The sequence below is a fragment of the Balaenoptera borealis genome (genome assembly GCF_965194805.1).
Source record: "Balaenoptera borealis genome assembly, chromosome: 1".
In the NCBI taxonomy this organism is placed as follows: domain Eukaryota; kingdom Metazoa; phylum Chordata; class Mammalia; order Artiodactyla; family Balaenopteridae; genus Balaenoptera; species Balaenoptera borealis.
Window position 1 is genome coordinate 55,567,733 of NC_138860.1, and position 23,188 is coordinate 55,590,920.

Genomic DNA, 23,188 nt, shown 5'->3' on the forward strand with positions numbered 1-23,188 from the left:
TTCCATTGTATACATGTGTCACATCTTTATCCATTCATCTGTTGATGGACACTTGCTTCCATGTCCTGGCTATTGTAAATAGTGCTGCAATGAACATTGTAGTACATGACTTTTTGAATTATGGTTTTCTCAGGGTATATGCCCAGTAGTGGGATTGCTGGGTCATATGACAGTTCTATTTTTAGTTTTTTAAGGAACCTCCATACTGTTCTCCACAGTGGCTGTATCAATTTACATTCCCACCAACAGTGCAAGAGGGTTCCCTTTTCTCCACACCCTCTCCAGCATTTATTGTTTGTAGATTTTTTGATGATGGCCATACTGACCACTGTGAGGTGATACCTCATTGTAGTTTTGATTTGCATTTCTCTAATGATTAGTGATGTTGAGCATCCTTTCATGTGTTTGTTGGCAATCTGTATATCTTCTTTGGAGAAATGTCTATTTAGGTCTTCTGCCCATTTTTGGATTGGGTTGTTTGTTTTTTTGATATTGAGCTGCATGAGCTGCTTGTATATTTTGGAGATAAATCCTTTGTCAGTTGCTTCATTTGCAAATATTTTCTCCCATTCTAAGGGTTGTCTTTTCATCTTGTTTATGGTTTCCTTTGCTGTGCAAAAGCTTTTAAGTTTCATTAGGCCCCATTTGTTTATTTTTGTTTTTATTTCCATTTCTCTAGGAGGTGGATCAAAAAGGATCTTGCTGTGATTTATGTCATAGAGTGTTCTTCCTATGTTTTCCTCTAAGAGTTTTAGAGTGTCTGCCCTTACATTTAGGTCTTTAATCCATTTTGAGTTTATTTTTGTGTATGGTGTTAGGGAGTGTTCTAATTTCATTCTTTTACATGTAGCTGTCCAGTTTTCCCAGCACCACTTATTGAAAAGGCTGTCTTTTCTCCATTGTATATTCTTGCATCCTTTATCAGAGATAAGGTGACCGTATGTGTGTGGGTTTATCTCTGGGCTTTCTATCCTGTTCCATTGATCTATATTTCTGTTTTTGTGCCAGTACCATACTGTCTTGATTACTGTAGGTTTGTAGTATAGTCTGAAGTCAGGGAGCCTGATTCCTCCAGCTCCGTTTTTCTTTCCCAAGATTGCTTTAGCTATTTGGGGTCTTTTGTGTTTCCATACAAATTGTGAAATTTTAGAGAATCCTTCTTAAAAGAAGTTTCTTACCTCTAGGATAAGCACCAGTCTGGAATTTGCATCCTAAACGATAGTCTGAATTATTCACTGATGTAGTTTATTTTTGAGGGCTGTGTATAAATGAAGGAAAGCATCTGGTACAATCAGTAACCCATCCTACAAACTGTAGGGGAAAGAACACACTAAGGATAGATCTTGGTTGATAATCAGTTCAGCTATGACCCAACTCCCTTACTTTTGGCAAGTCCTTTAGCCTGGGTCTCAGTTTCTCCATTTGTAAAGTTGGGATAATTATATCTACCCAATCTACCTCATAGAGCTGCTATTAAAGGATTTTTTTTAAAAAAATCTAGTTAGATTGTTTATCTAAACATGTTTTATAGACTGAAATGCTATGCAAATGTAAAGTGGTATTGTACACTGGCTTAGAGATTCTAGAATCATTGTGCCTGGGTTCAAATCCTAGCTTCTGTGTTTGCGGACTCTGTGACTCAGTTTTCTTCTCTATAAAACAGGGGTAAAAATAATACCAATTCCATAGTGTTGGTGAGAGGATGAAATAAGAAAATCTATGTCAGAATGTTTAGCATTGTCCTTGGTGTGTAATAAATGCTCTATATAACCATGCAAAATACTGATAGGTTCTATATACCAACTCTTCTTTCTCTGGTCCAGGAGTCATTTGGTATGCATTATACAGGCTACCCCAAAGATCTTAGTGCAATTCAAAGCTTTCATCATGCCAGAGTTAGAAATGATATATGCTTATAAACTATCGTTTGAAAGTTTGATTATTTAAATTTCATTTACATTCATCTAGTTTTATAAATTTAAAAAAAATAAATTAAAAATTTTTTTGTTTTGGTCAACATTTGCCATCTTTAATTAGAGGAAGCTCTGCTATCTAGACTGTTTTATACCATTCACAGTTTGGGGCAAAAGCAATCAAAGCAAATGCCCAACATTGTAAATATATGTTCCTCATTTCCATCTTATGAGTCCTCATTTACACCTCTGCCAAGGATTTGAGGCTGAGCACCACAGGGAGCACAGGCACCTTCTTTTCACACGGCCCTGTGACTAGCAGCTGTCTCAGTCCTCTGCTCTTGTAAAGGTGAAAGAGTGAGAATTCTCAGAGGAGAAATTCAACACCAATGACAACTTTTAAACTAACCAAAGCCTCCACTGCATATAAATTTATAAGTTAATTATGACTATTTAAATACTGGCCTGATCTTTGAGTTAATCTATGGGCAGGTCCAATTACAGGTATACTGGCGTTAACTTCCTAATTGATCTTAAAGTTTCAGTTATTTAATACCCCCACTACTGGTGAATCTTCACTTCCCAAGGGAACCATACATGAAAGGCTATTTCAGTGAGGTTTAATTTTTGGTGATTCTCTGAATAGCATTTGAAAAGTAGAACAAGAGAGAAAAGCAAAGCCCTCAAGAATGCTCCTTTCTCATCATCCCCAAAATCAAAGCTAATAAAAATTTGTTTAACACGAGTTACATTTCTTTCAAAACTTAAACAGTCTCCTTTTAACAGGGAAAATAAAGTGTTATTGAATGTCTTCATCAGTCCATGGTATCTAGGATTTACTGTTTTGGCTTCTTGCATTTTGCAAAATAACCGGGAATAAGCCTTTATTTCCACTTGCCAAATCAAATACTGGCTCCCAGGGTAATCTGGTAACAATAATTTATTAAACTACCAAAAATATTAGCCAATGTATGCTGTTAAATATCTAACAACTAGCTCTCTGAGGGAAAAAATAAAAAGCCCCGCTTTGTAGCATTTGCCAACTTCCATGGTGTAAATACTCCCTCCGTGGCCAATTTCAAACTACCAACATGAAGTCACTAAATGTAGAGTTGGAAACAGCTGTGCATTAGCACACAATTACATAGTATTTCTATCACAGAGATACAATACATGTAAATTGACTCAAGGGCATAGATAATAGTAAAATGTAGTGAAGTAATTTGCCAATGATGAGTTTGGAGTATTCATAATTTTGTTTTTAAGATAATTTACTTAATTGTAAGTTAATATTGAATACAATTTAATCTTCAATAATGACTATTTAAAACTGTCTTGCAAAATTCGACAATCAACTTTCCTGAGCCAGTAGAAGTCGGCTCCAGCACACCACTAACTCATGGCCCTATAGGGATGGGAGTACTGAGCACAGAAAAGATAAGAACCTGCCTGCAAAGGGAATTACCCATCACTCAAAGGCAATGAGCTGAGCAGAATATACAGACAGGGCATGTGGGGTGAGATGTGAGGAAGGAAGTTGGGTCCAGGATGGGGAAGGCAGTCCTCTGAGCTCATGCTATCTGTGTATTGCCTCCTGGTAGTTGCCCCTCCAGAGGACTTGCGAGTGGCTGGTATCAGCGACAGGTCCATTGAGCTGGAATGGGACGGGCCGATGGCAGTGACGGAATATGTGATCTCTTACCAGCCGACGGCCCTGGGGGGCCTCCAGCTCCAGCAGCGGGTGCCTGGAGATTGGAGTGGTGTCACCATCTCGGAGCTGGAGCCAGGTCTCACCTACAACATCAGCGTCTACGCTGTCATTAGCAACATCCTCAGCCTTCCCATCACGGCCAAGGTGGCCACCCGTACGTACCATTTCCCCATCCTGTTTCATTCTTCTTTTCTCCTACATGAGATCATGGGCATTCATGATAGTAGTGTCTTTTCTTAATTCTTCAGGGATGCCTGCAATAATCATTGCTCTTGAGGGGAAGGGCTTCCAACGTGACCCACTTAGGAAGGGTACATCATTAAAAGGGCACTTCCAAGAAAGAGTTTCCAAATCCAGGCAACCCCTATCAATTATAGAACCAAAAGGACAAAAAGTACTTTAATTATTGAGTTCTGACTTGTTATAAGCTAGTCTGATTAGAAGTCAAGGAAAGTATGAGACTTATATAGACTTCCAATCTAGTTAGAGACTAGAAACCAGGAGATATGAAATAGGATGTATAATAAGCAGGTGCTAAATGGTATGTTACAGATGGTAAGTGTATAACAGAGTGGAAAAAAAAATCTTATTTAAAACCACAAATGAAAACACCCACCTCCCCTCATAGCATTATTTCTTCATGATCGTTTATTTAGTAAAATATCCTGATAGTCCATTTTGATTATAAATGTTGAGGCTCTAAAGCATCGTTTAGAAAGACGACGGGGCAAAAGAGAGACAGACAGACACAGAGAGCAAGCTAAACTCTTCTCCATGAGAAATGGAAGTGTTCTATTTATAACAGAGAAACTGCTATAGGTATGTATCTATATTTTGTATGCTTATTTAAGCACAAAAATTTTTTTAAAAATTGCATGCCAAATATTAACATTGACTACATCAAAGAGCAGAATAAGAAAGAGATGGGAAGGGGCTGTTATTTAGTTTTCTTTATACACCTCCGAATTCTTCAATTATCTTTCCAACACCACTTGTCCAGCTCTCAAATGCCAGCTGGGTGTCCAACAATCCAGTTCAATTCAGTTCAATATCTATCCACCTGGAGTTAGCATCAGATCCCACAAGCTAAGGCCTCAGTCTCACAGGGCCTCAACGTCAGTCGCCAGTCACAAGTCCCAGGTTGTCACCAGGACTTCTGACTGACCAGCTATAAATTTAAGGAGTTCCCACAACCCCTGCTTACTTTTGGTAATTCCTTAGAACTCACAGAGCTTTACTCTCTATTACCAGCTTCTTATAAAGGATACAACTCAGGAACGACCAAATGGAAGACATGCATAGGGTGAAGTATGGGGTGTGGAGTTTCCACGTTCTTTCTGGACAAGCACCCTTCTCAGTACCTCCATGTGTTCACCAACCCGGAAGCCCTCTGAACCCCGTTGTTTAGGGTTTTTTTATGGAGGTGTCATTACACAGGCATGATTGATGAAACTACTAGCCATTGGTGATTAACTCAAGTCAGCCCCTTTCCCCTCCCTGGAGGTTGGGAGGTGGGGCTGAAAGTTCCAACCCTCTCTCTAAATCATGCCTCGGTTTTTCTGCAGACCAGCTATCTAGGAGGTCCCAGCTACCAGTTATCTCATAATCATACAAAAGATACTCTTATCACTCTGGGAATTCCTAGGGTTTTGGGAGCTGTGTGCCAGAACAAAGACCAAATACTTATTTTTTATTACATAATGCAGAGAATTTAGCAGTAGCAGGAAACGGGAACAAGACGTGACCATGAAACATAAGCCCCTGGGTTGGTAAATGGGACTTATCACCAAATATGGGATGAGAGATCTGAGCCCATTTTATGTAGCTCTTAAATGACAAGATGGTATCTGGGTAACAAATGTCATGAAAGTTCAGAATAAGAAGAGGTTGAAGTAGGAAGAGTTGGCTTTGAAGTCTTCATGGAGGCCCAAGGACTTGAGTTGTGCTTTGAAGGATGTAAGCATAGGGGCAAGCAGAGGGAAAAGGATTTAAGAAGTCATTTTGTCCCCTTGCTTTTCAGGTGACAAAGATCCTGTTATAATATTGGACTCCCCCTATGAATGCTGCCTTTTTTTAATATGCCTGTAATTATCTCTGTTTATATTTGACCTTTTTCTTCAATTCCTCTCGTGCTTGAGAACTAGTTTAAAATATCTGCAATGATTGTGTAGAGAGGCAGGTCACCATCTGCCGCTTTTCCCACCTTGCTCCAGGATGGGTCACCTCAGCAAGAGCCTGGCCCGACTCCCAGGCGTCTCTTCTCTGATCTACGTGCACATGCCATGATGAGGTTTCCAGCTCCCATGGTCTTTATTACACCAATTCAGGGCATCCCCTCAGGCAAGCTCCCAGGTGACAAGGACAGAATCATGTAAACTCCCCTGACACACCTTCAAGTGGGTTCAGAATCAGCCCTGCCTTTCACCAAGAAGCATGAGGAAGCTTCCAAACAGGAAGGATGAGAATCTGTCAATTTTCCAATGGGAATATCCCAGGAGAGGCACAGCTAAAATGGGGGCAGGCTCACTGGAGAACTGAGAAAAGTCGTGCTGTCCTATTTCAGAGCTGGTAATTGGAACTCCATTAGGACAAGCATACTTCCACCTGTGCCTCTGTGTGTGTGTGTGTGTGTGTGTGTGTGTGTGTTGGGGAGGGGGTGGGGGAGGAGGGTGTAGGGAATGGAAAAAGAGGGAGATAAGCAGAGGAACTAAAAATGAGATACATGAGGCAAAGGTGAGTGAAGGAGAGAAGGGAGAGAGAATGAAGGAACAGCTGGAGAAAAGAAGGAGCTAGTGGAGTGAGAGTGAAAACCCCAGTATCTGCTACTGTCCCTTGGTTATGCCCTTGCTTTGCTTGTATACATGAAATGGAAATTTCAGACCATCCTAGATGTGGTGATTTGAGCTAAACAAGATATTCTTAGGGCACATCACATGATCGAGAAAAGCATTCCAGACTATATTCTGAAGTTGGCTTCCTCCACGTATTTCATTACTCTCTCTGTGCCCTGGTTTCCTGGGTGTGAAATGGAAACAGTGATGTTAGCCTTTATATTGTCTCTCAGGAACCCTTAAAGCCTCTGAAGACAGTGTTCAGTTTCTCTGAAAAAGGCATTATGTTAAATGCCAAGATTCACCACCTTAGTAAGGAAAGGAAAGTATGTTTTTTTTATTTTAATAGTAACCTATTATGTAAAAGAAAGCATAAAAAAGTATTTATTAGGTTATGTTTGTTAACTTTATTCATATATTCACCCACACTGAGTGCCAAGACCACAGTGGCATGGGCTGATCCCTTACCTGGAACCCACCACCTGTGTAATGAGATTGGGATAGCCTGCCAATCACACGCCACCACACCCATGGTGTGGAGGGAGCACCAGGTAATGCTCTCTGCCCCTGCCAGGGAGAGCCATGACATGGTCACCCACATTGCTGTGTTCCAGATCTCTCCACTCCTCAAGGGCTACAATTCAAGACGATCACAGAGACCACCGTGGAGGTGCAGTGGGAGCCCTTCTCATTCTCCTTCGATGGGTGGGAGATCAGCTTCATTCCAAAGGTAACCCTCACCTGTCAGACTGCCAAACAGCCTTATTTGGGGTATTCATACCCTTAACTTGGAATCGGGGCAGCAAAAAAGGCACCCCCCCCCCTCAATCTCTCTCTCCATGCCATTAGGACACAAAGGGGCATTTTGTGGGTATATGGGCTACAGAACATTTCTTTCACAAAGGCATGGTAAGGACTGAGTAATGGCCCTGAGCCTGGCACCTGGGCCTTGGATGACAGGAGAATACGGAAGCAGCCACCAGCCCTAGCTCTCTGCTCAGAAAGCTCTAGGGTTTAGCAAGCTGTAATTTTAGCAAGTCTGAAAACTGAGACCTTCAAAAAGTTGGGGCATCTCTTTAGGACATAAGAAAAGCCAAACTGAATCGGTCTCATAATCAACCCACAGCTTCCTTCTGTGCAGACAGATGCCCCAAAAGTCAGTTTGCATGGCTTCAGTCTCTAAAGGTCAGAGATGTAACACAAAAACACCTTTCATAACCTATTCATTGAGAAAATTTTTCCTTAAACAAATTATATTAAAAATTATCCTAAGATTCCTTTCCATTCATCAAAGCAGTATTTTATTTTATTAACCCTAAAACTACTTTTCTAAGTTGCTAGAGGCGCCTGACTAGTTCTAGTTTTCCAGGATTTATTAATGCCACTGATGTTTTCCCTAACTATACCACTCATAAGGGTATAATGTTTAATCATACTCCTTTCCTCTGTCTTCATCTTTCAATATCAAAGAAGATTTTTTCAGTCATTCATCAGACTTAATGACATATGACACATTTTGGCCAATGAGACTATGATTTCACCATTGTTTTACTTCAAAATTCTTAGAGGCATGGACTGTTGGAACTGATGACCCTTCATTTTATATCTAGTTTGTTTAGTTTATAGAGACTAAGACTCAGTGAACTTAAATTATATCAGACAGCTAGTTGGTGGCAGGCTTAAAAGAAGAATTGGGTCTCCACTTCCTATTCCAGGGCTCTGTCCACTTCTCTTATGTGGATATAGTCATGTCATGGAAAGCTAAATACATCGAAGCAGACATTCTATACACATACGTTCTTACATGTCTTATCTGCATTAAAATGGCCAGTAAAGTAGGGTGGGCAATTGGATTTAAAACAGGGCCAAGAGAATCATGTCACTCTGCCGCTCAGGCAGGAAAAGAACAATGCCAGGTTGGCCTGTTTTACATCCAATATGTAAAACTCTAAGAGTGGGACTAGCCAGGGCATGCCAAGGTCAAATATACAGCCACAGAGAATAACTGTATGATCTGTAGGTTGAGGCCAGTGGGAGGTCACGTTGATTTATAAAAGTGTGGCTATAAATTACATAATAGGGCACTCCAGGTGACATGAACAGAGACCAAAGAATAGTAGAGAAGGGCAGTGCCACAAAAAAGAGCCCTCTTGTCACCTCCATTTCCAGAGGCACACAGAGAAAATGTATAATAATAGGCAAACAGACAGACAGATAGGCGGGTAGAAAGATACAAAATCCTGGACCCAACATCATCAAGTTGATCTTTTTCATTTCCTCTTCCACCAACTTGTCTCTTTCTTCTCTCCTTTGTATTATTCTTTGTTCTACCCCTTTTCTCTTCTTTGTACTTCACAGTTGGTTATGTCATGGATTCCTAACTCATCTGGGTAATAAGACGTTGACAGATTTGCAGCCAGTGTAACACCATGAGAAACTCCAGATACAGCAAAATAATAGCTCCGGCTCATTAAAAAACTGGAAATGTCTTAGTTTGAAACATGTTGTCATGTACATAAAGATGTTTACACACATACATACACAACTAGACTCTTCTAAATAGCCAAGGGCATGCTCACCATGATAAATGCCAAAAAATCTGATAGATGGTAAGCATCAGACATTTCATTTTTTGGCAAGAGCCAATCTACATCACCTCATGACTAATTTTTATTGGCAAACTCAGTAGACTCAGGAGAAGCCAAAGAAATGTTCTTGAAAATTGGTTCTCCGTTTGCCAAATCCTCATAGAGTGGTGGCATTCTTCTTGATCGATCCTGCTGGGAGTCGTTCCTGGCCCCAGACCCTCAGCTGTCAGCCTGGAGGGCAGAGAAGTGGTCCCCATCTTTAACTCACAGTGTCCCACACATTTCCCTCCCATTGATTTCCTCTTTTGCTTTCTCTGCTTCTCCCTTCCCCACCCCGCCACCCTCCAGAACAATGAAGGAGGGGTGATTGCCCAGCTCCCCAGTGACGTTACATCCTTCAACCAGACGGGATTAAAGCCTGGGGAAGAATACACTGTCAATGTGGTGGCCCTGAAAGAGCAAGCCCGGAGCCCCCCTACCTCGGCCAGCGTCTCCACTGGTGAGTGCCTCCAACCTTTCACCCTATGGCTACCCATTAGGTCACTCAGGAAAAACTGAAGACTCACCCAGGAAGTAGAGAGACAAAGGGGTGCTAGGATTTCTCCCACAGCTGAGATTAATTTGGGTACCTGGAGATGGAGCTACTCGACCAGATGCTTAGCTGAACATCTTCCTTATTCTTGCAAGCACAAAAATCTGGAAGAGTATTCTATGGGGAAATTCTTTGTTAGGATCTCCAGCGTATGTCTTCTGATCTTACTCATTAAGAGGTCTTGTATGTCAGCCCCTAGTATCTTGAGCTTTGGAACCAGCAAGAGCTAATTCACTCTTATTTATTGTGAGATTTGCAGAAAGTCATCTGACCTTCCCAAACCTCGATTCATTTGACAATGATGAACTTCATAGAAATGACATGAGGATTAAATCAGATAAAGCACACAAAGTGATTAACACTGTGTCAATGACAGTGAGTGCTCAATACCTTGTGTGTATACATACACTCAGAGAACACGTTTAGAAGTGAGAGCGGGAAACATCGTTCAAAACCAGTAATTGTGGGTTGGGTCACTGTTCAAGGTGATGACTTAAGTTGATTATTATTTCATCCCCACAGTTCCTCTCAGGCAAGACCATTATATTTCTAGGTTTGATTCATTAACTGTATTGCATTTTGCTTTATTGTTTCCTTAGCTAACAAAGGATGCTGTAAATTAACAATTATGATGCATGTGTGTGTGCCCTCACCAAGAATTTCTCAAAAGTTATAAATAGCTTCTGGTATCATTTTTCGTTCTCATTTTATTGATGGGAGAGTTGAAACTCGAAGGTTAAGCAATGTTCCCTGTTAGTAACAGAGACTGAGGTAGGCGAATATTGGTACAGCTTTATTTTTCATAAACAGAAACTGACACCTAAGAAAACCAGTCATGAGTGCAGGACAAAGGCCAAGTTGGCCATAAAAGGGAATCACAACACTATATAATGAGCCCATGTTTATGGATTAGTGATTCATACTTTGTTAATTGGGTCCAAACTAAACAGCATCAGGTGCTGAGGCTTATGCTCAGTCTAGAAAACACCGGTTTAAAAGTATTGTGGCATTAGATTATGCTCCATTAGAGCACCAGTTTTCCATGGCCATGCCTCAAGGCAAGGAGGAAGTGGAGATGCAGGTTTCTAATTACTCCCACTCCCATGCCCCTCACACCCTCCAACCGAGGCAGCGCCACTTTTGTCTGTTTTATATTTTGTACAATCATTTAAGATTTTGTTCTTTTAAAAAAGAATATTAGCCCCCTCCTCCCCAAAAGGCTTTAAAACCACTATGCTTATCCAAATATGTTTTAGAAGAAACTCTAGAGCCATAAAGTCTAAAAGTACTCTGGAGGAATCTCTCCAGACAACAGTGGCCAGAGTTTTCCCCCAGTTCTGCTTCCCAAGGTTATGCTGGACCCTGAAGAGTTGATTTGGTAACACGTGTAGATTCTCCTCTTCTGATGCGGAATGTTTCAGGGTCCCCAGATCACTTCTGTGATTTGATATTAAGAAAGTATTAGTAGGAAAAAAAAAAAAAAAAGCTAGAAGGAGATGGCTCATAAGAGGGCAGAGAAGAACATTACAGATGTAGGATGCTTTTCTTCCAAAGTACTGACAGCACTTAGAGAAGATAGTCCAACTCTGCTTTAGTCTTCTACTTAAACCACATTTTGACAAAATTTGCAGTATTTTTTGGTTTGGAATTTCCTTAAGATTAAAATTAAAAGTTCCAGATCTAGTCATCTGTGGTAAAGCCAGGCAGAATTTTTTTCAATTAAGAAAAAAAAGTCCTAGTTCATATTTTGGGATTGTGTACAGAATTACGAAGAAATGGAAAGAAAAATATTTATTCCAGTTTACTTTTTGAGTAGGATGTGTGTTTGTTTAAAAATTAGGGCCTAAGTTGAAAGTAAGCTGATACCTCCTTGACTGGAATGGGACATGGCTACCCAATGGCCAACTGAAGGGCCGAATCCAAGGACGGCTGCAGAAAAGATTGTTGGCTCCCAGCCCTGTCTGCTATTTTTAAGAAACAATTGTTTAATTATTTCCTTCTGCTAACGTCTGACCCACACCAACCCCCTCCTGCGAAGCTCTGAGTCCTCATCAGGCACGCAGGCTGGCTTCTTCCAGGCAGGCCATTTTGGGAATTCAAATTACAAGACCTCCTGCAGCCAGAGCCCTTGGTGCTACACAGTCACATTTTAATATGATCAATCATTATGATTAGGATTTGGGGACTTAAAGAGCTGATGGACAAAAGCCTTACATGGTCATTTGAGTTTTGGTGACATCTTTTTTTTTTTTTTTTTTCCAAGAAGCTCCAATTCATTGAAATGCTTCACTTTCTTTCTTATGCATATAGAGAGTCATCTATTTATTTCATTTACTCAACACCCATTTACTGAGTGTCTAATATGTTTCAAGCACTATGCTTATTCAGCAGTTAGGAGATCATTTCCTCCATCTCATTATTAAATTAAATGAAATTAAAAAGGCCCAAGTTACCTAAAACCACTAAATACAGCGTGCAGAAAAGAAAACATCTGGATATATTCTGTTAAATCTCATTATTACTCCAAATATGAAAAACAGAACTTCACTTTCACTCCAAATCAGGTGGCATCAAAACCAAAATGGTCTGGTGATTTTCATTTTGGCTGGTGCCAGACCAAAAATCCTAAGCTGCTTAATAGAGAACAGGACTGGGCTAGACCCAGAAAGAGGGTGGGGTACCCAGCGAAAGGCCCAACTCGGAAAGACTGAGAGGCTCCAAGTCAGGCTGAGACAGTCCTGAGGGAGACACTCCATTCTGGAGACAGACGAGGAGGTGGTCCAGTGCAGACTGGTTAGAAAACACAGAAAACAGTCTTCGTCAAGACTCTCTGGTAACAAGGGGAAAACGCTTTCTTAAACTAGCTGTAGCAAAAAAGATAATTTACTGGAAGGACACAGAGTGTCTTATGAAACCCCAGGGCCAGAAATGCATCTGAGTCTCACAAAAGACTTGAACCAAAAAATGGAAAGTCAAGAACCGAGTTATTCTCTATACCTTTCTAGAAGCGCCACATGGTCACTCATTTCTGCTTCTCTCTGTGTATTTGATCCTAAAAATCTGCACCCAGTTCCAGTATGTGTGTGACTGGGGGAGGGGTTCCCCACACCAAGCAATTCTCTGCAACACCAGCTGGGTGTCCTACCATTCAACTCAATTCCAACACATCTACCCGGAGAGAGCATCGGATTCCACAGGTTGGAGGGCTCAGTCCCACAAGACTACCCTCCACTTCAGATGCCAATCACGAGTCCAGGTTGTCACCCATGCTTCTGACTGACCAGCTACAGATTGGAGGTTCCTACGACCCCTCCTTGGGTTTGATTAATTTGCCAGAGCAGCTCATATAACTCATGAGGAAACTCATTTTCTCACTGAATTACTGGTTTATCACAAAGGATATTAAAGGATACAAATCAACAGCCAGATGAAGAGATACATAGGTGAGGTCCTGAAGAAAGGAGTGTCTGCTCCTGTGGAATTTGGGGCCCATCACAGTGGCACATGGAAGCATTCTGGTTCCCCAGCCTGGAAGCTCTCCAAACGCAGTCCTTTTGGGTTTTTATGGAGGCTTCATTACATAGGCATGATTGATGGACTGACCAGATGTCAGGGGTGGGACTGAAAGTTCCAACCCTCTAATCACCTGGTTGGGTCCCTCGGCAACCAGCTTTCTCCCTCGCTTCATTAACGTAACAAAAGACAACTTGCTCACTCTCAACACTTAGGAAATTCCCAGGGTTTTAGGAGCTCTGCGCTAAGAAGGGAAGACCAAATATGTAATTATTAAAAATCACCTTTTCCCCTTTCTCCTCTTCTCTTTCTCTCTCTCTCTCTCCCTCTCTCTCTCTCTTGCTCTCTCTCGCTCTCTCCCCAGATCAGATGTTTTCTATTTATTTGTGAATATGGTAGAGAATGGCCAGACCAGCCCTGGCTCTACATGGTCCAAAACCAGCTAACCAGAGAGCCAGAGTCTGTGGTTCCAGTTCCAAATCCTTGAAGAATATTAATATTAATGTTAATCAGCCCCAGCTAGAGGGGTGTAGTCCATAATAAATGCAAACATGGAAGCCGGGCCAGCTCTTTGTAGAAGATAATGAGTAATTCAAAGGAGGGCACGTCAGCCATCCAGACACACCATGAGGAGTTGAGAACACCATTTTCTATTCTACTCACTAAGCCCTTTCTATTTCCCTTCTACATTCTCTCACCTTGCCCCACCACCACCATCATCTAATTCAATATGAACAGGACCCCAAGTGGGTGCTGGAACCAGGGTGGTAGGACTCCTAGGAAACCAACCAGCTTTTCCTAGGTAACACCATCCCACAATGGTGTTCCCTTCAGGTGCTCAGTGCCAGAGGCCAGGACTCACGAGGGACACATGCTGAATCACCTGGAGGGACTGTGTGTGACTGCAGTGCCCTCCTGGCTCAGGAATACGCAAGAACCGGTGGGGAAAAAACAGCCCACAGGAGGCTGTTCCAAAACTGAGATCCTTGTTTTTACAGAAGAGCAAGTTTCCCCAGAAGGCATATTTCATATCCAAAAATACAAATGTCTGTTGGGTTTTTGACTGTCTTAGCAGCTGGTTGACTGAGTTGTCAGTACAGCTGAGCAGGGACATCTTCTGGATAATCGTGATGCCCTCATTGGCAACCAAGTTGGAAGTCTCAGATGTTTAGATAGGGATGCTAATTTCATAGATCTTTCCTTGGGGCTCACAGAATGTGAGAGCTGGGCACACCCGAGAAACACAGTTCTCTGTTGTCTCATAGCCTCCTGACAGAACAGTGCTGGCCCTCTCAAGCCAGTAAGTGCCCTTCCCTTGCCTAAACTGGGAAGTGCCAATCCTAAAAACCACAGCCCCGTGACAGCAAGATTCAGGTGACCTAAGATCCAGTGTCTGTTCCCCCACTGAAAAACCATGGGTCCTCAGGAAAGAGATTTTATCTGTGTCTCAATTTCCCCATCTGTAAAATGGGATAATAATACCCATTCTCTCTCTGACCGACCAGGCTAATGTAAGGAGGAAAGGAAAGGAAAGAGCTTAAGTCAGAGGCTCACTTCTCAAACTTTTTTTTTCTATTGGATCCTTCTCATTCAGTCATTGATGGGCCCACGCACATCCTGGTTCGAGATGTCTCCGACACTGTAGCCTTCGTGGAGTGGACCCCACCTCGAGCCAAAGTCGATTTCATTCTCTTGAAGTACGGCTTGGTGGGCGGGGAAGGCGGGAAGACCACCTTCCGACTGCAGCCTCCCCTGAGCCAGTACTCGGTACAGGCCCTGCGGCCCGGCTCCCAATACGAGGTGTGGGTCAGCGCAGTCCGTGGGACCAACGAGAGTGAGTCCACCACCACCCAGTTCACAACAGGTGAGGCTGTAGGTGGGGTGGGGCGCGGGGGAGCAGAGCCCGAGGAGGGGAGAGGGTGCTGAGCCCGCTGGTATCCTCATGGCAAGAGGGGCATCCAGGGAGAGAGATGACGTGTGCTTGGGCAACCACGTATCACAGACACTGCAGGAAGGAAGCGAGAGGTGTCAGGGCATCCCGGTGAGGTCACATCTCAGGGCAGAGGAGCGCACAGCACCAGTGGACGGGAGAGCTGGGATCCTGTCCTGCCTCTGCTACCAGCCAGATCTGTGGCTTGACAGAAGTCTCTTCCCCTCGAGTTTCAGGTTTCTCCTTTATAAAATGAAAAGTCTGTCCTGAAGTCACTTGACGTTCCCATCGCTAGCCCAAAGGGCAATTTTGTGAGGGTTCAGTACCCCTTCCTGGAGTCACTTGATTGCAATTTGCCGGAAATGGCTGTAATGATTCCATAAATCCACAGTGACTACACCAGCACGACGGCGCCCCTTGGAGTTGTGCAAAGCCCGGCCTGCACGCCTGGAAGCAGGCCTTCCACCTGAGAGTCTGTGACTCATCCTGCCGTTTGTGAGCACCGGCAAGAAGGCTAATGTAGACACGGCTCCGATAGTCGGGCAAGGCCAGACCTCACGACCTGCTCCCTGGCTCTCCAGGAGCCCATCAGGCCGACCGGCTAGCGGACAAGTAGGTCAGGCACCATCCAAAGACAGGCTCCCTGGCACTCTCACTGGGTGGTCGGGGGCTGTGACCCGACAGTGAGTCTCCATCTAACCCAGATACCCAGTCTCGGCCTCTCTGCCCTGTTGGGGGGCAGCAGCGGGGTGGTCACACATCAAGGAATGTCTCTGCCAACTCCCCAGTTGTTGCAGAGATCAAAGGAAACTGCCGGCTTCTGTAAGATCTAAGAACCGGCATCTCCTGATGGGGTAAAGTAGGAGAATCACTAATTCAGGCATCCTACATTGAGTGGTGGCCTAAGAGTCTGTTACGGGATGGGGTAAGCCAGCCAAGGGGCTTCACGGAGGTTCAATAAACAGCACCATTACCCTCCACCTGTGTTTAAAATCAGCTGATAAATAAGGCAAAGAGTAAGACAGATGGAGGCCAAAATATCCCCTAGCTTAGTGTTGGATGGTCTTGCCAACGGATGGACCCTGTGGACCTGGGCAAGACCCCCATCTGGCGGAAGTTGTGGGGCTACTCAGGTTAGGGCTTACAGCACAGAGGAACAAACAGAGGCCGACCCCCATGTGCAGACGGCTCCCATGAGAGAGGGGAGCAGGAGGGCCGTGCCCGGGCCTGCTACAAAACTCACCATTGAAGCAAGTCCATCTTCCCCAGCAGAAGAAAGAGGGAGGCCGGGAATCTCATAATGGGTTTCCCTCCACCCCAAAGGAAACATTGGGAGGGGGAGAAAAATTCCCTGTTACAAGGGAGCAAGCATGGACACTGATGAAACGGAGAAGGCAGCTTGACTCTGAAAGAGGCCCTCTCAGGTTTGCTCTCCAGCCCCTGTGCCAGACTCCACCCCAGCCAGGGGTCGCTGGTCAGATGTTTTACTGAACACATGTTGGGATCTCCAGTGACTGTGCATATGTCTTTAAAATAAAGGGACTACATTCTGCCCATGTCTCTTGCCTTCTTTTCCCCTCAGTGAACCAAAACTGCTCAGGGCCTCACACACAAGCTCCCTTCTTGGTGAATTCAAGGTCAGCCCTGCCCACCCCCGAGCCTTTGCACCCCCAGGACACGGTCTGCTCCGGTGCTGGGACCTCCTGAGGGCCATGAGTCCTGCATTCTTTTTTAATTTCAACATAGTTTTTGTGTGAAAAGTGGTTTCTTTGTGCTTTACTCAGATAAGGAGTTTGAAGAGGCAGAAAAGGAGACGAGAGCTCTCCAGCGGCAGGACGGAAAGCATAATTCTTGATGTTTACGTCAACGAGATGGAAGCAGGACTGGCTGGTGGCCCAGGAAAATTCCAATCAAGACAATTACATTCTGCCTCCTAGAAGCTCCCCCTGAGTTTCCGCTCGTTGCGTGATTCTCTGTTTCCGGTTGCCGGGAGGATGGGCAGCTGTTAGGTGGCTACCTTCTGCAGGCAGCAGCAGCCTGTACCTCCAAGCTGCCCCCCTCTGCCCGAAGCGGGTGAGGGGGCAACAGGGGCGGGGTGGGTTGCCGCGGACAGCTTTGCAGCCCAGCTCTCAAGGCCTGGGGTTGGCAGGTGCTGGTTGAATGAGGAGAAGATGCCTGCACCCTCACGGCAGGGCCCTCAGTCATTTCAGAACTCTGCTTAAATTCAAATTAGCCAAAGTGCTTTTCCAGGTGATGGCTTCGACACTAGGAGCGCACTAATTGCACAGGCAATTAAAACGGGGATTTGCTTCCTGCATGGTGAGCAGGGTATTTGTCTGGGTCTTAGAGCCGCTCGGAGAAAGGAAAGCACCGATGGAAGCCCACTAAGGCCAATGGTTAGAGAGAAGGCACCCCAGGGAAACCCGGAGACCAGTCTCCCGAACCTCCCTGCCCTCCGTAGCTCTGGTTGCAGTTGCCCTCATGGGGGCATTCCCAGGACTCTTTTGGTGGATCCTTCCGCAAACCACTGGAGAGAAGCACGGAACAGATTCTCCCTCACAGCCCTTGGAAGGGAGCCAACACGCTGGTCTCAGACTTCCAGTTTGTGAGACAATACATTTCTATCGTTGAAGCCACCCAGTGTGTGGCCCTTGGTGGCGGCAGCCCCAGGAAACGCATACAAAGGTCCAAGTCACAACAGCTGGAGCTCCCACCTGCTGGGCGGGGACTGTACTCTGAGATTCTCCTGGAAATGCCTCCACAAGTTCAACCTGGATGGCCCTTGTCAGCCAGCCAAGACCAGCTGCCCTCAGTCAAAGCTGTTCTTTTCCCTGTACCACCTGGCCCCAAGCATCCTCAAAATCCCCAGTTGGAATATTTAACAAGACTTTTCCAAAGGCTTTGAGGGAGCAGACAAGACAGAGAACTGACAGTATTCATTCAGCCACTTCACATGTGCTTAATGAACACCTAGTAGGTGCCAAGCACTGTCCTAGGCAGTGAGGATGCAGAATAAACAAGATAGACAAGATCCCAGTTCACATGAGTTACATTCCAGGGGGGGAAACGAGATAAGGAAGAAGAAAAGAAACATATGGGATCATTTCAATCACGAGGATTATGCTAAAAGAATGAAATGGATGATATAGAGGGAGTAGTCAGAAAGGCCTCTCTGAGGAGCTAAAGTTTTAACCAAGACCTAAGTGACCTCAGTCATGTGAGGGTCTGGGGAAGAGCGTTCCAGGCAAAAGTAGCAGCCAGTGCAAAAGCCCTGGGGTGAGAATAAGCTTGCTGTGATTCAGGAGCAGGAAAAAGGCAGTACAGCTGGAGAACAGTGAGTAAGGGTAGAATGTTCCAAGGTGCCACCTGAGAAGCAGGCAGGGCCAGATCACGTAGAGCCCTGCGGGCCACAATTAGGAGTTCGTAATAGGAAGCAGCGGAAAGTTTTCAGCAGGAGAACTGCTTGATTTAACTTATGTTTTAGAGGTGAGAGTCTACAGACCCAGCCTCTCCACAGGGCCCCCACTGGACACCTGGTTTTACCTTGCCCCTAGCTTGCTGGTGTGTTGCAGAGACCAGCATAGCTCCCACTTGCCAGGGTGCCCTTCAGCTGCCCCTCCTAGAGGTCAGGCTTCAAGACCTAGGGGGAGCAAACCATTTCACTCCACCCCAGTCCTAAGACTCCTGCCTTCTCCAGCCCTCATTCTCAGGATTGATCTCTTTGGGGATCATTGACATTGGAAATGTCCAGTCCCTTCAGAGGAAACACTGCCGCCTATCCACAGGGCACGGGTCCTAAGGCTAAAAAAGCAAAAAACAAATCCATAGTCTAACAAACACTTCCCAGGTCTGGGGTCTTTAGTTGTGAAGAGCAGTAGGTAAATACAAGACTCAACCTGAACCTTAAGTGAATCTCTTTTTGCTCCAGTTCCATTCAGGCCACGCACCCCCAAGCCCCGCCCAGTCCTTTGCCAGCCTCTCCTCCCACGTGAGATTTAGGGATGTGAGATTTAGGGATCTGCAGCCCAGAGCATTCCTCCTACGTGCCCCTCTACTCATGCTCCTCTTTCCATCCAACTGCTCAAGAAATCCCACACACAGCACGTGGATAATGCACAGTTTCCAGCATGCTAAACCCACACTGAGTAAGGAAACGTTTCTCAGAAAAATAAGCTGCAGAGGCATAAATCTGCTAAAAGATTCACCCAATTTACATCACTAAACAGAACACTTCTCACTCTGCAGCAGCTGCACTCAGATTGATTCACAACAGTCCCATCTTCTGAAAGAACAATCGGTGGAGACTTGCCTGGCATTTGCAAATTAAAACAGTCCACTTGAGGTTTTCCCAGAACAAATGGCTGGTCCACTCCAAAGTTAAATTCAAGTCTCAAAGTCAAGACATATTTGGAACTTTTTAAGTGGCAGTTTGTCAAGACAGCAACTTCTTATCCTGTAAGTTGTTTATGTTGTTTCTGCCCAAATAAGCCTGAAGAGATGACCAGTCCTGGAAGAGAGAACAAGCCCCCCACAATTGCAGAAAAGACCCCAATGCCAATGGTCTTTTCACTGTTGTGGAATTCTTGGAACCCCAAGGAGCAAGCATTGGGGGCGCCAGATTGTTGGAACTCAGGGAGAGCTTTGGAGGCACCAGGAAGCCAGCACAGGGCTTGGGCACCTAATTTTGTACCAGGCACCATGCTACTCACTTCTACATGCATTGTCTAATTTGTACAACTCCCTGAAAAGGCAGTATTATTAGCCCATTTTACAGATGTGGCCATCAAGGCCCAGTGAGATGAAGACTTGCCCACGGTCCCATTACAATAAGAGTCAGAGGTGGGGCTCAAACTGAGACCTGACTCCAAAGCTGAGTGATTTCCAATACATCACATCCCCTCTCTATATGCAAAACTTTCAGCAGTGTCTATGCAAGTAAATCCAGGGGAAGACACCTTATACTTCAAAATCTTGCAGTCAATCCTCTGCTTTTTGCTCAGTGATCAAATTTGAAATTACTCTATTTCATCTTCATCACTTGGATGCCATCTCTGATTTCCACTTTCTAGGGTTTCTCTTGTTTAGTCTCAACCTTATGACACTAACTGGTTCATTCTTCAATTTCTAGAATGCCACTAGAACTCCTGAATGGGAATGGGAGACGTGTAAAGTGTGTTGATATCTAACTCCCGAATAAAACTCTCCAACCTGCCCACGTAATCTGTCATGGCCAACCTGACAGACCAAAAGCTGAGGGGCAGCCCCTGGGTTCACTCAAATGTGAGGCAGAGGGTCATGGGCTCTCACCCCAAAGCCTGTTCAAGTTCAAGATGCATGACAAATGCACATTATCCTGTGTGATGTTGGTGATGTCTGGATTTTTTTAGAGATTGACGCCCCCAAGAACCTGCGGCGTGGTTCCCGCACAGCAACCAGCCTTGACCTTGAGTGGGACAATAGTGAAGCAGAGGTTCAGGAGTACAAGATTGTGTACAGCACCTTGGCGGGCGAGCAGTACCATGAGCTGTTGGTCCCCAAGGGCATCGGTCCAACCACCAGAGCCACGCTCACAGGTAAGTAAGCTCCTGGGGGCATGGCAGTTCCTGACCCAGCTCTCTCCCTGGTCCAACCATCGCCAAATCCCATTGACTTAACCCCTCAAGTACCTATCACATACGTCTGCTGTTCACCATTGCATTGCCATCACCTGGTCTAAGCGACTACCACATCTTGTCTTCGCCACTGCGATAACCTCCCCACTTTCTCTCCCCTCTGCTCTCCTCTTCACTCCATCAGTTATCTTTTCAAAGTACATTTCTGATCATGCCATCCCATTTTGCAGCCATTTCAGGGACTCCGATTGCTCTTGGGATAAACTCCAAACCCTTGCACGGCCTTGGTTTCCTTACCATCTTCCCCAGTCTCCTCTCCCTCCCACGTCCCCTGGTGCTCCCTGTGCTCCAGGCGCACAGGTCTACTTTTTTCAGTTCCTCAAACGCCTTCTCCCTCCTGCCACAGGGCTTGGCGCATGCTGTTCCCTCTGCCTGCCAGGCTCTCCCACCACCCTCTTTACCTCGTGACGTCTGCTTCCCTTCCAGCTCTCAGTTCACCTGTCACTCCTCTGGAACCCTGCCTGGTTCCCAGGCGAGGTCAGGTCATCCTGTCTGGCAGCCTCATCTTACTGGTTACCACTCACAGCACTCCTCAAGTTATCACTGTACGCTTGTGGGTGTGATTATTGGATTGTCATTCTCCATCTTAGACTAAACTCTGTGAAAGGGGGACCATATTTGGCTTCGCTCATCATGACTCCCCAGCGTTCAGCACAGCATCTAGCACTTACAGGTCCTGGATAAGTGATGAAAGAATGAATAAACGCATGCGTGAATGATGAGAGAAACTGCACATGCTCACTATGACTGGGGCATAGGCTACAAGAGCCTGGGTATGCCTTATGTACCCTATAAAGAGTGTGAGTGGAGGGTGGTTGAAAGGTCTTAAATAAGATGATGCAATGACCAGATCTGGGCAGCTACAGTGTGGAGAACAGACGGGAACAGGACAAGGCCAAAGGCAGGGGAGAGGTCAGGAGGCTGCACGGAGTCAAAGAGAGAGATAATGGTGGCATGAACTAAGGCGATGACCCAGGTCACCGTGACGCTTGGCTGGGGAGCACTCCCTGTCCCCATGAGGATGTGGCGCCCAACCAGTGCTCCTCCTGGGGCCTTAGACACACCCGCCAGGAAAACCTACCTGCTGGACTTTGCTGAAAGGTAGACGGCTGGAAATGTGAGGCACAGTTTTCAGATGGAGACTGTGCAAAGCAGCCATGGACGAGGGGCCACCAGTGTGCTCGCAGAGACTTTGTTTATCCTGTGTCTCGGCTTCTTGCAAAAGCATTAGTAGGCAAGGGGTCCACACAAGAGAGTGCGTACAGTAAACAAGGGCAGTATAATCAAATCTGTTTTCCTCCTGAACTGAAATCCCAGACCACCTTGCCAAATGAGGCCAGTTAAAGTAAATATAATAAATGTTTTTTCCAAACAGACGCACTCCTGAAACACAGCAAGGAGATGGAAAGATATGCTGACCAAGCAGGTTAATGGGGGTGAATTAAACATAACAGGAACAGACCAGCTGGCATAGAGCCTTTACAGAGAGCTGGAGACATTCACAAAAATTCAGCTAAACAAAAAAACCTGCCATGATACAGGAGGGAACTGGTTCTAGGCGCAGCCCATCTCTGCCCAGAGCCGCAGGCTGCTTTGGCAATTAGCAATTTTACAAAGATGATGGCTAGTTGTTTGGATGGAGGACACACTTTAAAATCATGAGATATAGAGAACTCAGTCACATCCTAATAATAATCATCCTATTATTTCTCATTACTGGTGGGGGGGGGGTGGTGGAAAGAAGATTCTACATCCATTTGATCATCTCTGTTATTCCAGGCACCTTCACATAGTTTTAGCTTATTTAATCTTCACAACAACAACTCATGAGGGACAGGAGAACTAAAATATTGCCTGCCATATCAGTAAACAAAGGATGTCACAGCCATCAGCCATCACATTATAGGCGCCCCCGTCAGCATCTCCATTTTACGGATGAGGAAATTGAGACTCAGGGATTTTGGAAACTTGCCCGAGTTCACAAAGCTAGCAAGGGGGCCGTGACTCAAAGGCAGTTCTGAATCCTAGTCAAAAGTCCCCATCCCTTTTCATGGCTGCTCCTACTAAAGAAGTAACATGGAAGGAACAGTCAAATCTTGCAGACTTACAAGGAATGGAAAGGTTATTAGTGAGGAGTGAGCTCAGATAGGTTGATTTTTTTTTTTTTATTTGAATTGGGCTTACGAAATAAAACTATAAATATATATTACACATAATTATCCCAGGGAGCTCACTGCTGGGAAGATTTATAAAGGCAAATAGCCTTATGTGATTTAAAAAGGGATTATAGGAATGTAAGGAAATCAAGTATATCTGTACTTGCTGAGATGCAGATTACAAGGATTGCTGGCAGTCTCACTGTGGTAGCTGGGGAAAAAGAAGGAAAGACCTGGAAGGAAGGAAGGCAAAAAGAGCGAGAAGTTTGATCCCAGCTTTAA

The 23,188-nt window shown here is 44.9% G+C and overlaps 1 protein-coding gene and 1 long non-coding RNA gene across 5 annotated transcripts in view; one reads left to right on the plus strand and one right to left on the minus strand.

The window, feature by feature from the left end:
* Positions 1–23,188, plus strand: part of TNR (tenascin R) — a 425,185-nt gene that overhangs the window by 340,884 nt on the left and 61,113 nt on the right. For both annotated transcript variants that reach the window (XM_082363712.1, XM_082363711.1), the window contains exons 5-9: positions 3,515–3,778; positions 7,070–7,185; positions 9,392–9,542; positions 14,743–15,012; positions 20,466–20,651. In XM_082363712.1, coding sequence (XP_082219838.1) covers positions 3,515–3,778; positions 7,070–7,185; positions 9,392–9,542; positions 14,743–15,012; positions 20,466–20,651 — 987 coding nt within the window. The remainder of the gene's footprint in view (positions 1–3,514; positions 3,779–7,069; positions 7,186–9,391; positions 9,543–14,742; positions 15,013–20,465; positions 20,652–23,188) is intronic.
* LOC309604675 overlaps positions 1–23,188 on the minus strand; it is a 426,266-nt gene that overhangs the window by 214,325 nt on the left and 188,753 nt on the right. The window contains exon 5 of one of the 3 annotated variants that reach the window (XR_014230946.1): positions 3,866–3,988. The exons of the other annotated variants lie outside the window; for them this stretch is intronic. This is a non-coding gene — a long non-coding RNA (uncharacterized lncRNA). Of the gene's footprint in view, positions 1–3,865; positions 3,989–23,188 lie in introns of those variants that run through there. 3 annotated transcript variants of the gene reach the window in all.